Source organism: Scophthalmus maximus, chromosome 14 (assembly GCF_022379125.1).
Source record: "Scophthalmus maximus strain ysfricsl-2021 chromosome 14, ASM2237912v1, whole genome shotgun sequence".
Classification (NCBI taxonomy): Eukaryota; Metazoa; Chordata; class Actinopteri; order Pleuronectiformes; family Scophthalmidae; genus Scophthalmus; species Scophthalmus maximus.
The window spans coordinates 21,616,581-21,636,098 of record NC_061528.1 but is presented as its reverse complement, the minus strand read 5'-3'; the positions used below and the strand labels follow the sequence as shown (position 1 = coordinate 21,636,098).

The 19,518-nt window shown below is 41.9% G+C and overlaps 1 protein-coding gene across 1 annotated transcript; it reads right to left on the bottom strand.

Annotated features, from left to right (window-relative positions):
* Window positions 1–776: 776 nt before the first annotated feature.
* LOC118282676 (actin-related protein 3) lies at window positions 777–17,271 on the bottom strand. Its single transcript, XM_035603963.2, has 12 exons — window positions 17,060–17,271; window positions 11,899–11,954; window positions 11,484–11,608; window positions 9,541–9,651; window positions 8,618–8,713; window positions 8,177–8,284; window positions 7,199–7,342; window positions 5,748–5,921; window positions 5,521–5,613; window positions 4,559–4,684; window positions 3,786–3,869; window positions 777–1,939 (listed from the first exon to the last, which is right to left on the bottom strand). The coding sequence occupies exons 1-12, from the start codon at window positions 17,101–17,103 to the stop codon at window positions 1,844–1,846; spliced, it is 1,257 nt and encodes a 418-aa protein (XP_035459856.1). The 5' UTR covers window positions 17,104–17,271; the 3' UTR covers window positions 777–1,843.
* Between the last annotated feature and the right edge of the window lie 2,247 nt (window positions 17,272–19,518).

Genomic DNA, 19,518 nt, shown 5'->3' with positions numbered 1-19,518 from the left:
ACAGTTCCCACAATGAGCAAAGCACTTGGTGACTGTGGAGAGAAAAAACTCCCTTTTAACAGGAAGAAATCTCTGACAGAACCAGACTCAGTTGTGCACAGAACATCTGCCATGACCGGTTGGGGTGAGGAGGAAAAAAAATACTAACACTTATAGATGCAATGATGTTATTGTTAATAATAATAAAAAAAATTAATATTGCCTAAAGAAAGCATATATAAAATGAAAAGCATCGGTCCCAGCAGAGAACCTTGTGGAACTCCATGGCAAACTTTTGTATGAATGGAAGATTTGTTGTTAACGTTAACAAACTGAAATCTATCAAATAAGACTCATTCCGAATTGTAATGATGTTCCTTTAATCCCAATAATGCATTCTCGTCTCTGTCATAAAATCTTGTGATCAATGGTATCAAATGCAGCACTAAGATCTAATAGGACGAGAATAGAAACATGTCCACTGTCTGAGGTCATGAGAAAGTCGTTGGTCATCAGCATATTTCTGTACTATGATGTTTTCTAAACCCTGACTGAAAGTTTTCAAGCAGACTATTCCTCTGTAAATAGTCACATAAGTTTTTAGCACCAGGTTTTTCAACGACTATCCACCATTGTAAAAGCAAAGGGGAGGATCGTGATTTGTTTTATGCTAAATATTAAATCCAACACTGGATGGGTTCTTCCGTGAGGACAACGGTCCCTGAACGCAGCGACATCAGAAGCTTCAGCAGCTGACTGATCATTTGAAGGGAAGAAAGAACAAACAGTCCAGGAACTAGAAACAAATTTGAGCCTTTATTGGAATGTTGCAAGGCATTAAATACACAAATTCCATTACCTTAATAATTTGGTATTTAATAATAATTAAAAAAAACTTCTAGTCTAACAATACTGGTCTGACAGTTGTTCTTATTGTTTCATTTGTGTAACCTCGGTAAGTCCTGTCTCTTTCCTTTCACTGCATCAGAGAAAGGAAGCCCGACACTGTCTGAAGTGAAAGCAGATGTGAACCAATTTATGAAGAATTAAAGGGGAGACGGCGATGACACATGGGGAGCAGTAGTTCTGCCGCCCAAACGAATACTGCGTCTCGAAGCTGAATCATGGGTTAAAACAGTCTCTTGTTCATATTGTAATCCATTACTTTTTTTTTTACCCCTGGTTTCCCATAGTTTTACATATAAAAACGTTTGTATGAAATATAAACAAGCTCTTGTCGTGATACACAGTCATGTTGCATTTGAAGCGGAAATCATTTGCAGAAATTAAAAGTAGACAATAATATGTTCTAAACTTGTCAATGATCTCCAGTCGTCGTCGGGTCGTGCCTGGACTCGTGTTCTATAAACATAAATAATATGTTCTGGTGTCAGGAAATTACTATCAATGTTACGGTCATCATCTTAGGCCTCCACCAACACCACCTTTACTTGCATCATCCTCATCGTCATCATCTTCATCATCACTCACTGCATGTTGCTCCACAGATCCAGAAATGCTCTTGAAATTATTTTGGCTTACAAACCATTTTCCCTCATTTTGAGAATATAAAGAAAAACAGAAAGAAAAAGGAACATTCACAATAAAATTTCCAGACGGCCTTATTTTGGTCTGGTCTCTTTTCTCTTTTTAATATTCTGGATCTCCTTAGCGTCCCACACATCCATAGCTAAACATATAATCAAAAAGCACAGAAGCGCCACCATCGTCCCACCTCCTGAGCCTGACCTTTATACCGCATAACTTCCATCAATCCCCCAGCCCAACCCAACCCACCCGATATGACCCAACCCAGCCCAGATCCTCCCTCTCCCTTCTTCTGTGAGACTCTGGAGGTCCAAAGTTAAGACATGACTCCGAACACGGGGTTGTGGCGACAGATGCTCGGTCCGATCTCCTCATAGTCCTTTTTGGTGTGGCAAACCTGGTAGAACTCAGGCTGTGGAGACAAGCAGACAAAGGTGAGTAACACGTTATAACACAGATCAATACAAGAACTGGGGGGAAAAAAGAACCATTACTAATATTACATTTTGTTTGCATAAATGTTTCTATTCAATTATCATTATGTCTGCAGGTGGTGCTGTTAACGACAGTTATTGTATTGATTGATTTATTTTAAACTAACTGTTGCTGCAGCACTGTAGTTGGTGGCTTCTCAGAATTACCAAAAGGAAAAAACGGCTTTTAAGTCCAACAGAAATTTTGATTTAAAGTCTGAAATCTTTTGATTTTCTTCATTTTCAAAAAGGAGAAATGTCCTTTTCTTTAAAAATTGATTTGTCTTATGATGGCACCCCATGTCTGTGCATCTCGGTCTCAGGCCACATCCCCACGAACATGCTTCAGTTTGGAAAAAAAACACAAAGTTGACATTTACATCTGACGTCCACACTACTCATAAAACTGAGACCCCAGAGTCTGAAGCCTCTGAACCTCAGACATTCGGAAACGCAGTCAAAATAATTTGCTTTCTGATTGGCTCGTATCAGTCACAACCAGAGACTGTGTTTTAAAAATGGACGGAGTCACTGGGTCCGGAAAGGGATGCAAATGCGGAAGTGCCTGAAGCCTGTTTTATCTGGAATCACCAGCAGAGGGCAACTCGCTAGTTACAAAAATAAGTCAGTATCTGTTGAAGTCTATAAGAACTTGACTCTCCTTCTCACTTAATTTATAACATCAGTAAACATTTTCCTGAGGAGTTTATGGTTCAATCTCGTTTCAAGTCTTCTTCAATACAGCATGATGTTCATTTTGTAAATGATGGTCTCATTTAGAGTAAAATAGATGATAAAGCATCGTATGCATTGGGGCGTAGATACAGCGTGATTGACAGCTAGTACTGTCTAATCAGAGCATGTTTGCAGGTGTAGGTGGGGGCATAGTGGTCCCCTGTACAGTACCCCCACCCCCAAGGGCCAGTAACAGCCGGGCGCCCCAAACAGGGCCAGGACGACGAGTTGTGTCGGCTTTCCTGCTCATGTCCCCGACTGATCTACCACACCAACACGGACACAACATATAGTGTTGCACCGCTGCGTCGCTGAATGAGCTGCGAGAACAAAACATTCACCCATGAAAAAGTTCACCGCTAATGTCGGTTTGCAGCTGAGTAGCTACTTAGCTGCAAGACTTTGAACAGCAGCCGTTTACCGGCAAATGCCAACTCAATCAGTTTGGATGCTAAATGCCACAGCAGCGGCTGGGCCCGGTGTGTACGTCGGTGTTGCCGTGACAGCTCGTTCACATTGTGCCCCTGATTGCTCAGCTGTCAATCAAACATGTAGAGATGCATACAGGTTCGCCCACTTGGAGGCGCGAAGGCTAACAAGGCACTTCTAATGCAACTTGTAGAGCTTTTTTTTTTTCTTCTTTATAAAAATGACTAGGGCTGCAACTAATGATTATTTTCATCATTGTCGATCGTGTTTCCCAAACTCCAAGATCAAGTTTTGTTTTGTCCACACAAAGATATTTAGTTGAAGAGCAAAGGAACCACACAATATTCACATTTAAGAAGCAGAAATAAGAGATTTGACTTTTTTTAAAAATAAAAACTACTTGAACCGATTGATCGATTATCAAAATAGTTGGCGAATAGTTTAGTAGTTGATTACTAATCGATTAACTGTTGCAAATATTATAGGGTTAGGGAAAACTAATTGCATTGGATTCCGGTGTGTTATTGTACAGGTGTAGTTTTATCAATGACAAAATAAAAAGTAGCAAAAATAGCACTGAGATTAAAGTGGTGTGTGTGTGTGAATGTTTGGAATACTTACAGTTGATGCTAACATTGATCCACCAAACCACACGGCATATCTCTGCATATGATGAGTGACGACTTGGACATCGATTGGTTTTGGCTGAGGAGGGAGGACAGAGGGCAAGTTACATTCGATCACCTGGAGACGCCACAGTGTGAGACACAGGAGTAATGGGACAAAGTAGATTAAATGTTAGGCATTTGAAAGAATTCCCATTAATGGAATCTGAATACTGGCCGTGTCGCCGTTATACACACACTTTCTTTACACCAGAGTAAAATCAAGTCAACACCCAGGACACGGTGGAATAGAAACCTGTTCAGGATACTTGTAAAACTCAGCATGTTTTCTATTTATGTCCTGGACCTGGATTAGCTACATTACCATCTGCTTCTTCCACACCTCGGGTGGATTTACAAATGTCAGTCAGCTCCGCCTCAGGCTGGTTACAATAAACATCTCATCGACATGAATCACGGCCACTGCCTTCTCAACTGCACCGGCAGAGGAAGAGGCAGGACAGACCGACTATAAACTTCTTCTTCTTATCTTCCCACCTCCAATCTCAAATGAAGATTTAAGACCCGTCTAGGTTTGTACTCAAATCAATTGCGACTGAACTAAACTGATCTACATTCAATACACATCTGCACCGAGTATACTTGTTGTTGGAAAGCATACACGAACTCTAAAGACACGTTTTGTCTCAGTTTCACCCCTCACAGAGTAATTGTGTTTGGTCGGGGGGTATCGATCTGTGCTGTGTTTAAATGATCGTGTACTCTCACCTTGAGCTTGCCTCCACTCAGCTCCTCGCTCATCTTCAGTCGGGCATCAACACTCCTCTTTAGGTCTCTCTGTAGACGGCGGCCAAAGTCCCTGAACATAGTGGAGCCTCCCGACAGAACAACGTTCTGAGGAAGAAAAGGATGATGGGGATTTACAAAGCTGTGTAATAAGACCCCTGTGACCTGGGGATGTGTGATGGACAGGACTTCGATGGCATGTGCAGCACCACTTGATACCAGTGATCTCATTCTCAAAATGACACCGACCCTGCCAACTTCTGAAGACAAAAACAATGTTGTGCTACGCATGAGTTCATCTGAATACACAAACTAAAATAAAAATATCACCCAATGAAAATAATACAGCAGGATCTTTAAACTGCCCAGAATTTAACAGACCATTAGAGGGGCAGTAAGCGATTTTGGAGAAAGCTAGTTTTTTTCTTTGTTGTCATTGTGATTTTGCTGCTCTGGCTCTGGATCTCGGGTACGGGAGTCCGACGCACTAACCACTAGGCCAAAGCTGCGGAGTTGCAGGTCACACAGAAGCGTCAGCTAATGGACTACAACAGCCTCTTAGGGCCATTGTAGGAAAAAAAAAATTAATTACGGAGCCAGGGAGGGGGGTAATATTTCGAGAAAGAAACACAGAATTTCTTACATTAAAGTCGTAAATTTATGAGAATACAAACTCGGATATTCTCTGAGATTAAAGTGGTAAATTTACTTTAAAGAACTCACAGATCTACTAGAAAAAACTTGGATATTCTCTGAGATTAATGTCGCAAATATACGAGAAAAATTTCTGCTGCCTTTTGTTTGGTAAGTTTATGACTTTAATGTCATAAATTCTGTGTATATGACATTAAAATCCCACCTCGAACAAGATGTCACACCAGTTAATACCAAAGAAAACAAAATTGACTATTGTGTATAGGGAAGGCAGACTGATGTCAGATTACCTTATAGAGAGGGCGCCTGACATCGATAGGGCAGTTCTGAATGACCTCGTCCACGACCTCAGAGATGGGCTGGGTGAAGTCAGGGTTGGCAAACTGGTGAGGAGACAAAGAAAACGTGTTCTTCTGTGCCGTCTATGTGCCAAAGATACCACAGTAGTAAAAAATAATTGTTTGCGTTATTTGAAAGTGTGTTCCCTGCTATGATGAGTCACGCTGCACTGACCCACCTCGGGGTGGAAGAAGATCTCAGGTCCCAGGAAGCGCTCGTAGCCAACATCGATGGTGAACTCCTTCTTGCTGATGGCGTTGATGCCTGTGTACTGCTTGATCCACTTGGAGCCGTCCGTGTCGTACTTGTTGAACTCCTTGACGAGATCTGGGCACACATAGCTGTAGCGCTCCTGGGGTGGGGGGGAGTAACAAGAACAAGTTGTATATTGTTTATAAAGATGATTTGTGGGAACTGTGGTCCACACTGGCAATATGCACGACACGCGTTCACATGATGCCAATCCTAATTATTAGACTCGACATCATTTGCTGTTTGTGTGCCTTGGGGTAATGAAGAATGGTCCTTGACATGGAAAACAAAGTCTTGGACAACAAGCTGTTTAGTAAACATAGGGCAACTGTGGAGAATTGACCTGCATATTGACCTGAATCAATAAAAAGTGGTGAGCGACGGAGGGAGCAACAACAGGGGAGGGCAAATAACATTAAGTCATGTGAGTTTGTGACCCGGAAAGTAGGAAACTTCATTAAAATATACTATCTCAAATACACTTTCAACAGCAAAACAAATTGTCAATCTTTAAACATTTGCATATTATAATGCAAAAATAAAATCATCTATAGCTTGCACTGAGCTCAGTCACAGGCAGACCAATAGCGCCACCTTGTGTCCTCATGCAGATTAAACACTGAAATTGTACCTAATCCACCTAATGAAGAATCCGTCACTGTCACTGTGGTCAGTGCAGCTGGAGTTTGAAGAACTTACCACAGTGAATAAATGTGTCTCTGAGGACATTCAACTCAGATTTCTTTGCTAAACTCTTTTTGCCAATTCCATTTCGGTGCAAATTGAGGTTTAAACGTGAAATGCGATATTTGTTTTGTCAAATATACCATATTTCATTCCAGCTCATTTCAGGTCAATTACAAAACTCCATGTATGATATAATGTTCATGAAAAAGTAAGTTATTCAATTCATCACTGTCATGTTAAAATAATGCGTCTCCTGTTTTCAGCACTCTGACGATGCATTTTTCATAGTCTGGTGGTTTTAAATGGTTGATGTCACATAATTATTCCTTTATATCGGCAGATGTGTGGTTTCTACTGGACAGGGACATTGTGATACTCATGAGCTGCCTCTCAATTCACGGACCGCCTTCATTCAGAGGATGTTCTCCCCGTAGATCGTGACGGCCGAGCCAAAATGAGTAGTTTGGTCTACAGCGGATTTCCTATTTGCCATCACCAGCGTGCTCCGCCCTTATTGCTGTTGCCTTGCGAAGGACTGAGCACACACTGAATTCAGTCGGATTGGTCCTGGAAGGATCCACCCGTTGGATACCTTTCTTATGAGTACCAGAGTAATTTTCAAGTAAGATATCTTTACTTTTACACAAGTATAGAATGTGAGTACTTTATACACCACTGCTGAGGACCTACCTTCACCGCCTTGGCGGTCTCCAGTGACTGCTCGGGTGGGATGCCCACCTCCCTCTCCCTGAGGAGCTGCTGGGTGAAGTAGGTGATGTCTCGTCCTGCGATGGGGATGTGCTTTATACAGCTGCCAATGACGTAACCTTCAGCCTGAGAGACGGACAGAGAGGGAAAGAACAGGAGCTAATGTTGTATCATCTGCAACATAAAGACAATGACAATAATGTAGAAAAATAGAACAGAGACACTGAGTCGACAGTTGTTGTCGTTGGATTTTTCCATTAGATCTTCTCCAAATCCAGCCGTGTTGTGTTTGGCTCGTTTTTTTTGCGCATGTGGCTACAGACAATGCTGATTCAGTTGCACAGCCTTAAATGTATTCTGCAAGCACATTTCCTGAAACTGGGTAGATCCTTCCAAACTCTGAAACACTGTTGCCTGGGTTTTAACATCAACACTATCCGGTTACTAAGCAAGTAGACAGGTGGAAATGTTCTCTTTTTGAAAAAGGGAGAAAAGTGGCCACATACTGTATAAAACCTCAACCTAACACTTCTGTACCCACTGTTCTTGAACACTGCTGCCATTAATCCTAATTAAATGTTAGCCATCGGAGTTTTTTTAAGAGTCAAAAATAAACATAATGAACACAGTTGATTAAAATGCTGGTCTGGCTGACTACCCTGTCTCCCTTCAAAAGTACAACAGCGTGGACAATTCAGGAATGGATTTTTACACAAAGGCCTACCTATAGTTACTGTGAATAGTTAGTATAGTATAAATAAATAAGTATAAATAGCTAGCTGGTATAAAAATATGATAAATGTAACATACATTCTATTAAACACCCAACTCCTGAATGGCCACAAGGGCATGTCCACAGCAAAATATTCCCAAAGAAATGTTGACTATTCAACAACATGGAACTGTGTGCATCTGTAAAGTATAAGTAACGGAGGTGTAAAGTGTGATCTGTGAACTCACCACAGGGATGACGTGGGTGACACCATCTCCACTGTCGATGACGGTGCCCGTCAGCGTCCTCTCTCCCACCTGCCTGGATGTCCAAGAGGCCGCCAGAGCAAGCACGGCCTGTCACACGCACACATACAAGATATGTAACACTGATAATATCCTAACTGTATGTTCACATGTAAATTGGTAAACATTTTTATAGTTTGTCACATAAGGCAGAAGTAGTTTGAAAATACTTTAGCATGAATGGAAATTGGGATACACGCTGAATGGTAAACTGACAGCTGCCTTCACCCACACACATTCATCCACTGATGACACGGCATCAGGAGTTTCATCAGTTGGTTCAGTGTCCTTGTTTGGGGACTTAACCAAGTACTGGGCTACCTCTTGACCCATGACATCCCAATATATATAAAACAAACTAAACCTGCTGCCAGCATATCTCACCTGCACAGCGATGTACAGCCCTGGTACGTTGAAGGACTCAAACATGATCTCCGCTGTGTACTCTCGGTTCTCTGGTGTGTTGAGAGGAGGTTCTGTCTGCAGACACATACACACACACATGCACACACGGTACAGTTCAGTACAGTTATTCTCTAACAAATTGAGACTTAAAAGTAGAAGTCTGGCAAGAATAGAAGCAGAGAGAAATGTTTTTACCATAACAACTATTAGAGATTTTCTGATTCTGATACCAGTATCGGAAATGTTCCAGATACTGCCGAATATGCATCGGCAAATGCACGGATCAATGTACCGATCAGATACCAGGATTTTAAAGTAGTTCCACCTGCACCGACCCAGCTTAAAATATTGCTGACATTTTCAATAGCTTTTGCTAATGCTACACTCCTGCAGATCACCTCTTCTTCGCCGCTCTATAAGAGGTAGGGAAAAATGTCAGCAATTTCGCAATATTTTACACAGCAATGTGCTAAAACATCACTGTTTTACTTGTTTAAATAAATTAGGTCTTCATTTAAATATGTTGGTAACAATCATCACTCCATACATTGTTAGCAGCATGCATATATAAGTTGTTATTCTTTTATTGTTTTTCTAATGTTCTGGTATAGGACCGCTACTAGGTGTCGGCAGATACGCAAAGTCCAGGTATCGGAATGGGTAAGGGGAAAAATTGTATCGGAACATCTCCAACAACTATAGTGTAATGTGTACACTGACCAACTGGTATAACATTAATGTTCCAGTCATGTTGTGACACACATTGTAGCTTCAATTAAGTCCTCAAAATAAAAACCAACAACATAAGACAAAATAAGATTTAAAAGAAGAGGGGCATTTGAAGAGGTGTTATTCATGGCTTCACTTTGTGTTTACTAGCCCTTGACTGGCCACATTCTTACCAGGAGGAAGTAGTGGTCCTCGGGCTCCGCCCTCAGGTACTTGAAGATGATTTGCTCCATGAAGCGCTCCATGAGGTCCCAGTCCTCCACAATCCCATGACGGATCGGCCACTGTACACACAGACGTGCAGGTAATGATTAGAGTTATGTATGTGACGAAATACAAGATGCCACAATGGTGATCCATATGTTGTAAACTGAAACTGCAGGGACACTGGTCCTCAGCTTTCAATCCAATCATTTGGATTCAATTCCTGTCTCTGGGATTTTTCCAGCAACCTTTGTGTTTCTCTGGTTAATGAGAGAGAATATCTAATATTTAAAAGAGAATATCTGTAGAACAGGTCAACAGAGAAGACTCTCGTAATGGAGTCTGATCACAGGACAGCTGCCTCTGCAAATACTGTGACAACAATCTACAAAATACACAGTGTGGCAGTTATGTCATGATATCATACAGTTGTTATGCATGGGCAGCTGGTTGCCATCATCCACAACACTTAGTTCCTCAGGAATGTCACTAGTATATCTCTTTTCATCTCCCGACCTGCAGGTGCCTCTTCAATATACGATGTGGCACACAGGGTTAATGTTTGCATTTTATTTCTCACATTTCCCACAGTCAACGGGAAGACATCAAACATTTTGTACAAACTTGTCAAACTAACACGGGTGTCAGCAACGACAGTCATCCATGTGTTGTGTGGCAGGGCTCCACACTGTGTGTGCCGTACTAATTGTAAATACAGTATTATGTGTGTATGGGCTCAAATTAGGGTCAAATAAGATTTTGAGCTTTTAAAGTGATGTTCAAAAATAAATGAATAAAACCTTTGTAAAACCTGTGAAGTGAAGAAAATAAATGCAAAAGTTTGTATGTGTGAAGAACAGATTTTAATTTTTTTTAAATGATATCAATGTGGTCACTGATTGCAAGGTGTGATTGGGCAGTTATTGTCCAGTCACATTCAAGTGTTAAATTTTTACTTGTTAACTTCATTATCACACACAGTGTGGGAACTTTGAGCACCGAGTTTTACATGCAGTATTTTAATGCAACTTTTCCCCCATATACTGTGTACGTGGTAATGACAAATGAAAAAAACTGATCCGATACAAATATTGTCCACATGATCAACAATTTTATGACTCAAATCATCATCAACCAAGCTGCAATTTTAAAATGCAAATGCAAATGAAATAAAAGGGCAGCAACACATTTTTCATCAAATTTCATTAAATTGAATACTTTTTTTGATTTTAGGTGTAACTCAAGCTGTTTCCCCACCGTCCACAATTAGTTTCAGTATTTGCTTTCTGCATTCCATAGTCCTTCAACATCAAACACACACAAAATCAAGCTTTTTTTGTTGTGAAGCACTCGGACTGGTTTGTATGCATTTCGTTTTGTCACTTCTCTGGTGGGAACACACTCCACATAGAAAAACCTGATTAGAACTAGTAAGTGGATTCAGGGCCCAGCTCTAATATTGTGTGTGCTGCTTTACTGGGACGTTTATATGGAGCAAAGTCATGGCTAATTAAATTAATAACACTTTCAGTACCAAAGAGGAAAAATTAAACACTATGTGTAAGCCTCTGCACATTTCACTTTGTACAGGCCAAGGTGTCAGCAGGAGTGACAGCATCTGATAAACATCTGATTTTACCAGAACACATACCAAAAATGAGCTATCTTATACAGAGACTATCTAAATACAGGCTGTGATTGTTTATCATCACATTACATGTGATGTCATGTTTACCCTGTGAAGTCTCTCCTCTGTCCTACACCATCGCAGGGAGGAAAAGTCTCTCCTTCCCCCTGCTTCTTGTTTACCAGTAGCTAAATGCATTACATACGCCATCGAAACATCAGTTCTCTAAAGAGACGGAAACATTCAAACATGGCAGTTGCTTTGCCAGTGGCATCTGACGTGTACCTTAGTGGAATATGAGGGCTTGTCTACTGCTTCATCTCCAATGTAGAAATCCAAGTCATCCACCCCCTTCATCATTCTCCGCTGGGCCTGGTCTCCGACCTTGGCCGACTCTTTGATGGCGATACCTGAGGAGATGAGAGGATTCAATATATGGCAACAGAGTTGTGTAGTGTACATTTTAGGTATTTTTCAAAATGTATATTACCAAATTATCACAAACTATTTACATGGACAGAATTAAATTGGACATGAAAAAGACTGTTCCAGTTTGAGCCATGATAAGTGTGACGGGGGCAATCAGGTCAAATCTAGAACACTATGGATATTATTATTATTCTTTTAATTATGACATTGTTGGTGTCACCTGCCTGCTTGGCTGGTGTAATGGGAGCTCAATGCATAGTGAAATACTCACATGATGGAACGATGAACTGTGGCTCTGTGTTCCCTGCATACCCCAGTTTGGTGTAACTGCAAGAGACGAGAATTACATTTCACTATGGAGAAGCATGCTGCCTGCTGTGGACAACACCGAGCACCAGCTACACTGCATTTATACGTGTGGAGGTTTACTTCAGCAAACATTATTTTTGGCCGCTTTCTCCTATTGTTTCGATCAATGCCATCCCTGTCCTTTGGGGGGTCGGTTGGTTGGTTGCCAAGAGCAGCGGCGGCTCTAGAGTTTGCTAATACGATGGCCATTAAAAGAGTCATTCATGTCACACTGGGAACTGAGGACTATTCATATTTTTCTGGGGATGAAAACAAGATCACTTCTGTATAAAGTGGCCACTAACCCTTAATGTAAACTAGCTGTGACCTCAGCAGTGTTTGCTGAATCCTGTGTTTCCTGTAAAAGTGCCGACTGCAACATTTTCACCGCCATGCTCCAACCCAAACTAGATGGACGCGGACTTTAAGCCTTGACATCAAAGACTCTAAAACTTGCAGCCTTCTCCATATATCCGCTCTGTATAAAGGTTTCGCGGGGCACATGCTGACCAGATGTAGTCCTCCTGACTGGGGCCGGCTAAGACGAGACTCCATCCCATAATTGCATTCAGGGCCCAAGGGACTGATAGAGGACACTGCTGACAACTGCCAAAGCACTGTGGGCATAGTAGGCCACATCCTGGTCATGATAGTGGCTCCTTTGAATTTAACTTTATGAAAGAAAAACAGAAAAGAAACAAGAAGTTGGAAGGGGCCACATACTGTAAGCTGTCTTAAAGAAATAAACCCGTTGATATCACAGTTCCAATCAATCCATAGATTATTTTGGTTTCTTCACCTGCAGGAGTACAAATCTACAAGTTTTTACATTCAGATTTATGAAACTAAAACATATTTCCTGCCCTGAACATGAATCAAAATTTTTTATCCTGGCAATCATGCTCTAATGTACAGGGAATGGCATATTTTTAAATAAGCAACAACAGATGTTTGTGTATAATAAATAAGAGAGGAAGCAGAAATATGAGTAAGAAACAGAACTCTTGTAAAATACCATTGCATCAACTTCACTCATCACCCGGTGGCTCAGTTCATGACCACACAATTTTGTCTGACATCACTTCCTATGGTTTCTTGAGAGTTGCAATATCGTACCTTCCAACTTCGACTAACACAAATACAGTCTGAATCACTGCTGAACACACTCACCCTCCGAACACACAATGTACAAAATGTACAGGTGCTATATGTAGGTTTTCTCTGCAGTCAAACGTGGTTTCTTTCTAGAAGCGGGTGGTAGTGATAGCTGCTTGCCAAGAGATTCAATCGCTGTTTTGTTTAGAAGGCAAGAGGTTACAACAGGCCCCCTGAACAGCACTTCTTCTTCTTCAGGACAGACTGGTTGCTACCGCGACAAGACAGCCAAGCCAGGCCGGGGCTAGCACGCTCACTTCGGTCGCAACAAAGAAGAGCAACAACAGAAGCAAAACCAAAGTTAACATGGTTGTTGCTTTCCACTCCTGGAGAGAGAACTTGACGAGGTTTTATGTTGCTGGTGCCTGCATTGTCTATACAGCAGGGGCAAAAACGTACACATAGCTGCTTCGTGGCGACACTAACTGATAACAGCCAGCACACGACTATTTTTTCTGCTTCAACTGAGTGACTTTCAGTCTGTCAGCAACTGGAAACAATTCTGTGACGTGAATACAGTTAAATAATGTAACCTGACAACATTACCTATCAGTAAATCACAGCAAAAAACAAACAAGCTGCTCCCTTTATAGATTTTTTAGAAAAACAAGTGCGGGCAAGAGAAAGAACACTACAGGAACATACATCTTCAAATGCTGTAGAAATAACAGTTCACTATGTGAACTATTACTAAAAATAATAACACAAGTTCACACAAAGGAAGTGTCTTCCTTCGTGCTTGATTTTCCCCTTTAGCTGGCTGTAGCTTTCCCAAGAGTGAACCTCATGTGCACATTCGTTTGATGCATGGTCGGAATGGAAAAGAAATAGAGCACCAAGATCAGGGTTTCTACTTCAAATTGGGATTCGAATGGTTGCTTCTTTCTTTCAACAGTAGCCGGGCTGAGAGCAGAGGCCATGTTGCTTAGGCAACCACTAGTAGCTAGAAACAACCATCAGTGATTCATTGTTATAAGTTGATGATTCTTTTATAATCTGAACAAATAAACCTGTAGTGATACAGAGAAGTATCACCTGATGCCAGTTTACCTCTGCTGTTCGGATAATGGGGTCGACCAATGTTTTAGTTTCTGGGCCGATACCGATTATTACTAATCTCCGATATTTGAAACCAATATTTTTTGGCAGTTAAAATATTGAGAATCAAACTCTTAGTTGAAATGCCTTAAAGTATACGTTTAAGTCACAGATCCTTTCAACGTGACCTTAACACAAAAGGTACAGGGAGCTATCATCAACATCTTTAAGAATTTGAACAGACAAACATGGACGGAACATTGTTAGAGTTCAGAGAGAAGCGACAGCGGCTGCATCAGAGTCAAAGTAGCTCATTTTAAAATTAAATTATTTTATCGCCAAATCGGCTTTAAAAAAAATTACCTGATAATCATAAAAATGGTGAATATTGGAGTCGACCCATAACAGATAGTTTTAGCATCTCTTAGGATCCTTCAGCTCAATGCTTTGATTTTATGGCCAGTGGTCTCACTTCACTTTAAAAGTGATAAAACCACTGTACTTCACTTGCCCAGCACCTAAAGGCCGACAGACAGTATGAGCGACTAGCTGGTGGACCTTCAGCTAGTGGAGGCCAAAAGACAGCTGAACGTGCACTTGTAGGATGGAAATATGACTTTCACTGGAATAATGAAGAATGAACTGTTTTCTGTCTCATTCAAAGTTCACGGTAAATTCTTATCACTATAAAAATGGTCATTAGTAGTTAAAAATGGGGTGTCTAATGGCATAACATTAGCAGTTTTTTTCCCCTTGGATTGTTATTCAGCAGTAACAACAGCCGTCTCATGACAGTAACAACAGACTGAAGCAGCACCAACTCTGAAAAGCTTCATACCACAGAACAGTCCCAGCCTGTCTCCCTCAACCTGCCTCAACAGGCGTACAACACACCACATGGCTGACAGTGGACATAACTGCCACAGGATGGCTGGAGCTGAGCACGATAGAAGAGTGAAGTATTCTTGGCAAATGATTATAATATCAGTATATGTTTTGGAATCTTACACAATGTTATATTGTACTTTTTGGCAAATGCTGACAGAAAACCTTCCATCTATGATGTTGGTCTACTGTTGACCTGCGCTCTTTATGAAATTTCAACTGTTTGCTCAAGACAGATGACGAAAGACTCCCCACCCAGGCCCACAAGGCTCGAACACCTGACAATTCTTTTCGGCTAAGGAAAAGCTTGATTTGGCAGTGCCAGTTTTGCACATTGGACCAACTTACACCCAAATCTGGATGTGTGACTGTGTTTGTTTCATTGCATGGTCGATACGTCTCCTCTAATAATAGCAGCCAGGCCACTGAGAAGGCTGATGTGTAAAAAGGAAGTAGAGTTGTCGCCCATTGGACGTCAGGGGCGTGACTCAGAGACAGCTGTTGAACTCTTTGAAAACTTTACAACATCAGCCGACAGCTGGTGCTTTCTGGCTAAGCTGCAAAACTACAGTTTTCACCTAAAAAGACGTAACTGTAAACAAAAGCTCCGTCTAAAATCTCACTTTATGACCAAGAGTTATTTCTAAGGATAGAAGAAATGTAAGTCTTGCAGATACCGATACATGACTTCAAGGCTAGGCCGTTAAAGTTGAAGCCATCTGCTTGATGGGTAGAAAGCAGCACAGGCGGGCTAACCCAATTCTCAGCTGCACTTTCCTCCGCTTGCCCCAGTGCCGTTCTGAAGCAGCAGACTTGTTAACAGCCTGAAGGGAGGAGGGGGGATCCAGTGGGGAGGTATGCAATGTGAAGAGTGTTGAGTTCAAGCCTCAACATGAAAGAAATGCAAACCACTTTTTTTAGCCTCCAAAACTAACCGAGCATACCTATCATCATCATCATCATCTGAGGACTGTTATTTGAGCAAATGTCCACATTGGTTTGAGTACACTTCTCTTCCTAAAAGTGCAAATGTAAAAAAATATTTAAAAAAAGATAAAAGCTAGAAATGATAATAACTGGAGGATATTTCAAATGTCTTACATTGAGTCTTCATTCCTAAATAAAATCAAAAAACAATCAGAAGTGAAAATCTGCCTACTACCGAGCAGGAAAAGGAGGACCACAGAAGCAGCCGAGGTGACATCTACTGTAGCCCTGTGATATTTAGTGTGTCCTTTATTACAACATCATTTGCTGTTAAAGCAAAAAGATTACTGCTCAAATGGAATTGAGACAAATGTGCTCGAGAGAAGAATCAATGGGCCCGGCAGAGGCGAAATTAGAGAAGTTAATCAAAAAAACATGCTCGGATGCCGAGAAACCACCATATATGGACTAAAAAGCGTGAATGAGGAAGTGGAGGCCGTGTGGGAAGTGCTACTGCGCATGCTCAGATCCAAGACTAATGAGCGAAACGATTTATGAATCGCACACTGGCTAAAGACTCCCGTGTCTTTACACTGTGACTGCACGAATCCGCGTGGACAATTTGATTTAAACAACAATAATAGCACAGTGTGTGGCGAAGCGTTGGCAGCGGCGTCTTGGTTGATCTAAATGAATGAAGCCAGACGCGAGGGGAATCCTTCCCCGGCCAGGTCCTCACAGTGCGATCCAAGCGACAGGAGGAAAACACACTCGAGCTCGTCAGTGAACGATGCTAACGATGCGACTAGCTTCGCGTGCAGGGGGGGGGCAACTAGAGAAAAAGCGGCGTGTGTGTGTGTGTTCCCCGGAGCAGCTTGAATTACATGACCGGAGATAGTAGTCATAAAATGTCACCGTTAGCGCATTAGCTCGAAAGCTAGCCGTCGGCTTAATACACAGATACACACACGCACACACCCAGTTGCCGCTGACACTGACAGTCCCTGACCGTACCCAGCCTCTCCATGACACCCCGAGCCCCCCTCGTCTGCACGGCGGTCCCGGTTCGAACGACCTACCCGGTGCCGCAGTCGACAACACACGCCGGTAACCGTCCAGCCATCTCTCCCCGGGGGCGTCTGCGGAGTAGAAAACGGTTCAGTCAGTCGGGGCTGGCAGCGGCTGCGTCGGCGGGCGGATCTGGCAAGCCGTCCACAGGCGGAACCCTGAGCACCGCACAGTGCCGTTTCCACTTCCGCACTCGGCTTGCAGCAGCCAGGCAGGGGAGAGGCAAGATGGCGGAGGCCGGCAGGCGACGCTACACGCAGGGGCTGCGCGCCTGTCAATCACCGACGGAGGACGGCATCACGCGCTCATCCGTAAACTCGACCAGGAAGTAGTAACCTGTCGATTCTTTTTTCGATTAGTTGTTTGGTCCATAAAATGTCATAAAATTCTGAAAAAAATTCAAATTGTGTTTCCCCAAATCTCAAGATGATGTTTTGTTTTTTCCACACACCAAATATATTTGGTTTAGTGTCACAGAGTAGTAGAAATCAGAAAATATTCACATTTCCATTATTGATCACTATTATCGTTATGATTAATAATATTCCTTTTTTTTCTTTTTTTTACGGTTATTAACTTTTTTTTACGGTTAACTCCTGCAGGTCTAATATAGTATTGTAATAATTGCATGTTAGGGCAACCACAATCGTTTTATTCCGTGTATTTAAATTGTTTATTTTAAGTGTATTCCATTATTCTACTATAAATATATTTAATAATAATAATCTGATGTATTCCTCTTGTAACATTCCATAATACCGTAATTGCCCTGTAAATAAAACTTCAATAGAATTTGAACATATAATGATGATAACAATAATAACTTACTATAAGCTATAAATAACTATAGCAATGTACCTAATAACTTCCATTGTTGTGACCGAACCCGCTCAATCTAGTTTCAGAGGGAGTTTGGGATGGGTTTGATTACACTCTGTGTGGTGATGAAGACTGACGCCTTCATGTAAGTTTGGGGAGCAGTCTGCAAGGGTCAAACAATCAGAGGGCATTGGAGGAGAACACGAGAACTAACAATGTTCTGACGCTGGAGACAGTCTGGCTAGCCCTGAAACATTTTGCAGGTCAGATGGAGGGGAGACACGTTCTGATATGGTTTGACAACACCACAATTGTCGGGGGGGGGGGGGGGGGGGGGGGGGGGGGGGGGGGGGGGGCGGTCACTCTTAGGCCATGCACCAGGTAGCGTCGCAAATTTAATCGTGGGTTCACGGCCCTGTAAGCTCATCACATTCAGGGCAAGGGGAACCTGGCGGCCGCTGTTTTGTGGCGGGTCCACCCGCGAAATGGACAGGCGTCTCCACCCACATGTTGTCGAGAGCATTTGGGCCCACTTCAGAAGTAGACATGTTCTCTTCCGGAGACAGCTCACTGTCCACTGAGGTTGTCCATCCAGAACAACAGGAGCCCGATCCCAGCCTCTCCAAGAAGTGGAACTGAATTTTTTTTTGCAAGAAACCACTGTGTTTGTGGCAATAGTTCCAGCAAAACTTGACTCTGTGCATCCGACTTGTCTATAATACTCCCATGATAATAGAAGGGCGACTCTGTGCCTAACTCAGGTTATAACAGCTGGGTTCAAGTCCACTGTCATTGTTTTCTCAGGATTTGCCCCCCTCTGAGCAGTTGCATGCCTTGTGTCCAGTTCGTGCACTAGGGCACTATGGCCCTCTAATCAACAGTTTATTTGTTATGGATCCCAGACAGCAGACAAAGCCTTGTCTGAAGTGCCTGTGGATCTGGATAGTGGAGCCTATTGCCTCTGCGATTTGCCATATTTTAAATGCCATATTTTAGTAGAAGGACAATTTAATAAGCCACAAGACATTGAATAAGAGAGGTCGTCCACAAACTGGAAGGTCGGTGGTTCGATCCCAGCTTCCCCTTGTCAGTATGCCTTGTGCGAGTGTCCTTGGGCAAGACACTTAACCCTGAATAGCCTCTGATGGCTATTTAATGTATGAATGTGACAGAAAAAATACAATAAATTGCAGCGCTGGAGGGATGTGTGTGTGTGAGTGGGTGAATGGGACTAGATATGCAAGAAAAGTTTTATATAAATATAGTCCGTATAAGTATTTTCGTCATTACTTTCTGATACAAAATATGCTGCAGCGTAATTTTGTGGATTTTCTATTATGAATAATATTCAATAATTTCACTCGTGCCATGTATAATCATTAAAATCACTTCAAACATAAATGATCTCCTCTTGGTCAGACGATTACTCTTACCATAGTCAGACTACACCTTTATTTGGAAAAATGTCCTTTTGCATAATCTGGGGTCATTTTTTATTTGGAATAATGATTAATCACTTCACTTTTGTGTGTAGTCTTACCAAAATAACCTCACACATAAATGATCTCATCTTGATCAGACGACAAGTCTTATTTATGATTTGTGGGAGTGTTATATTGGCAATAAGGGTTAATAATATAAATACCTAAAA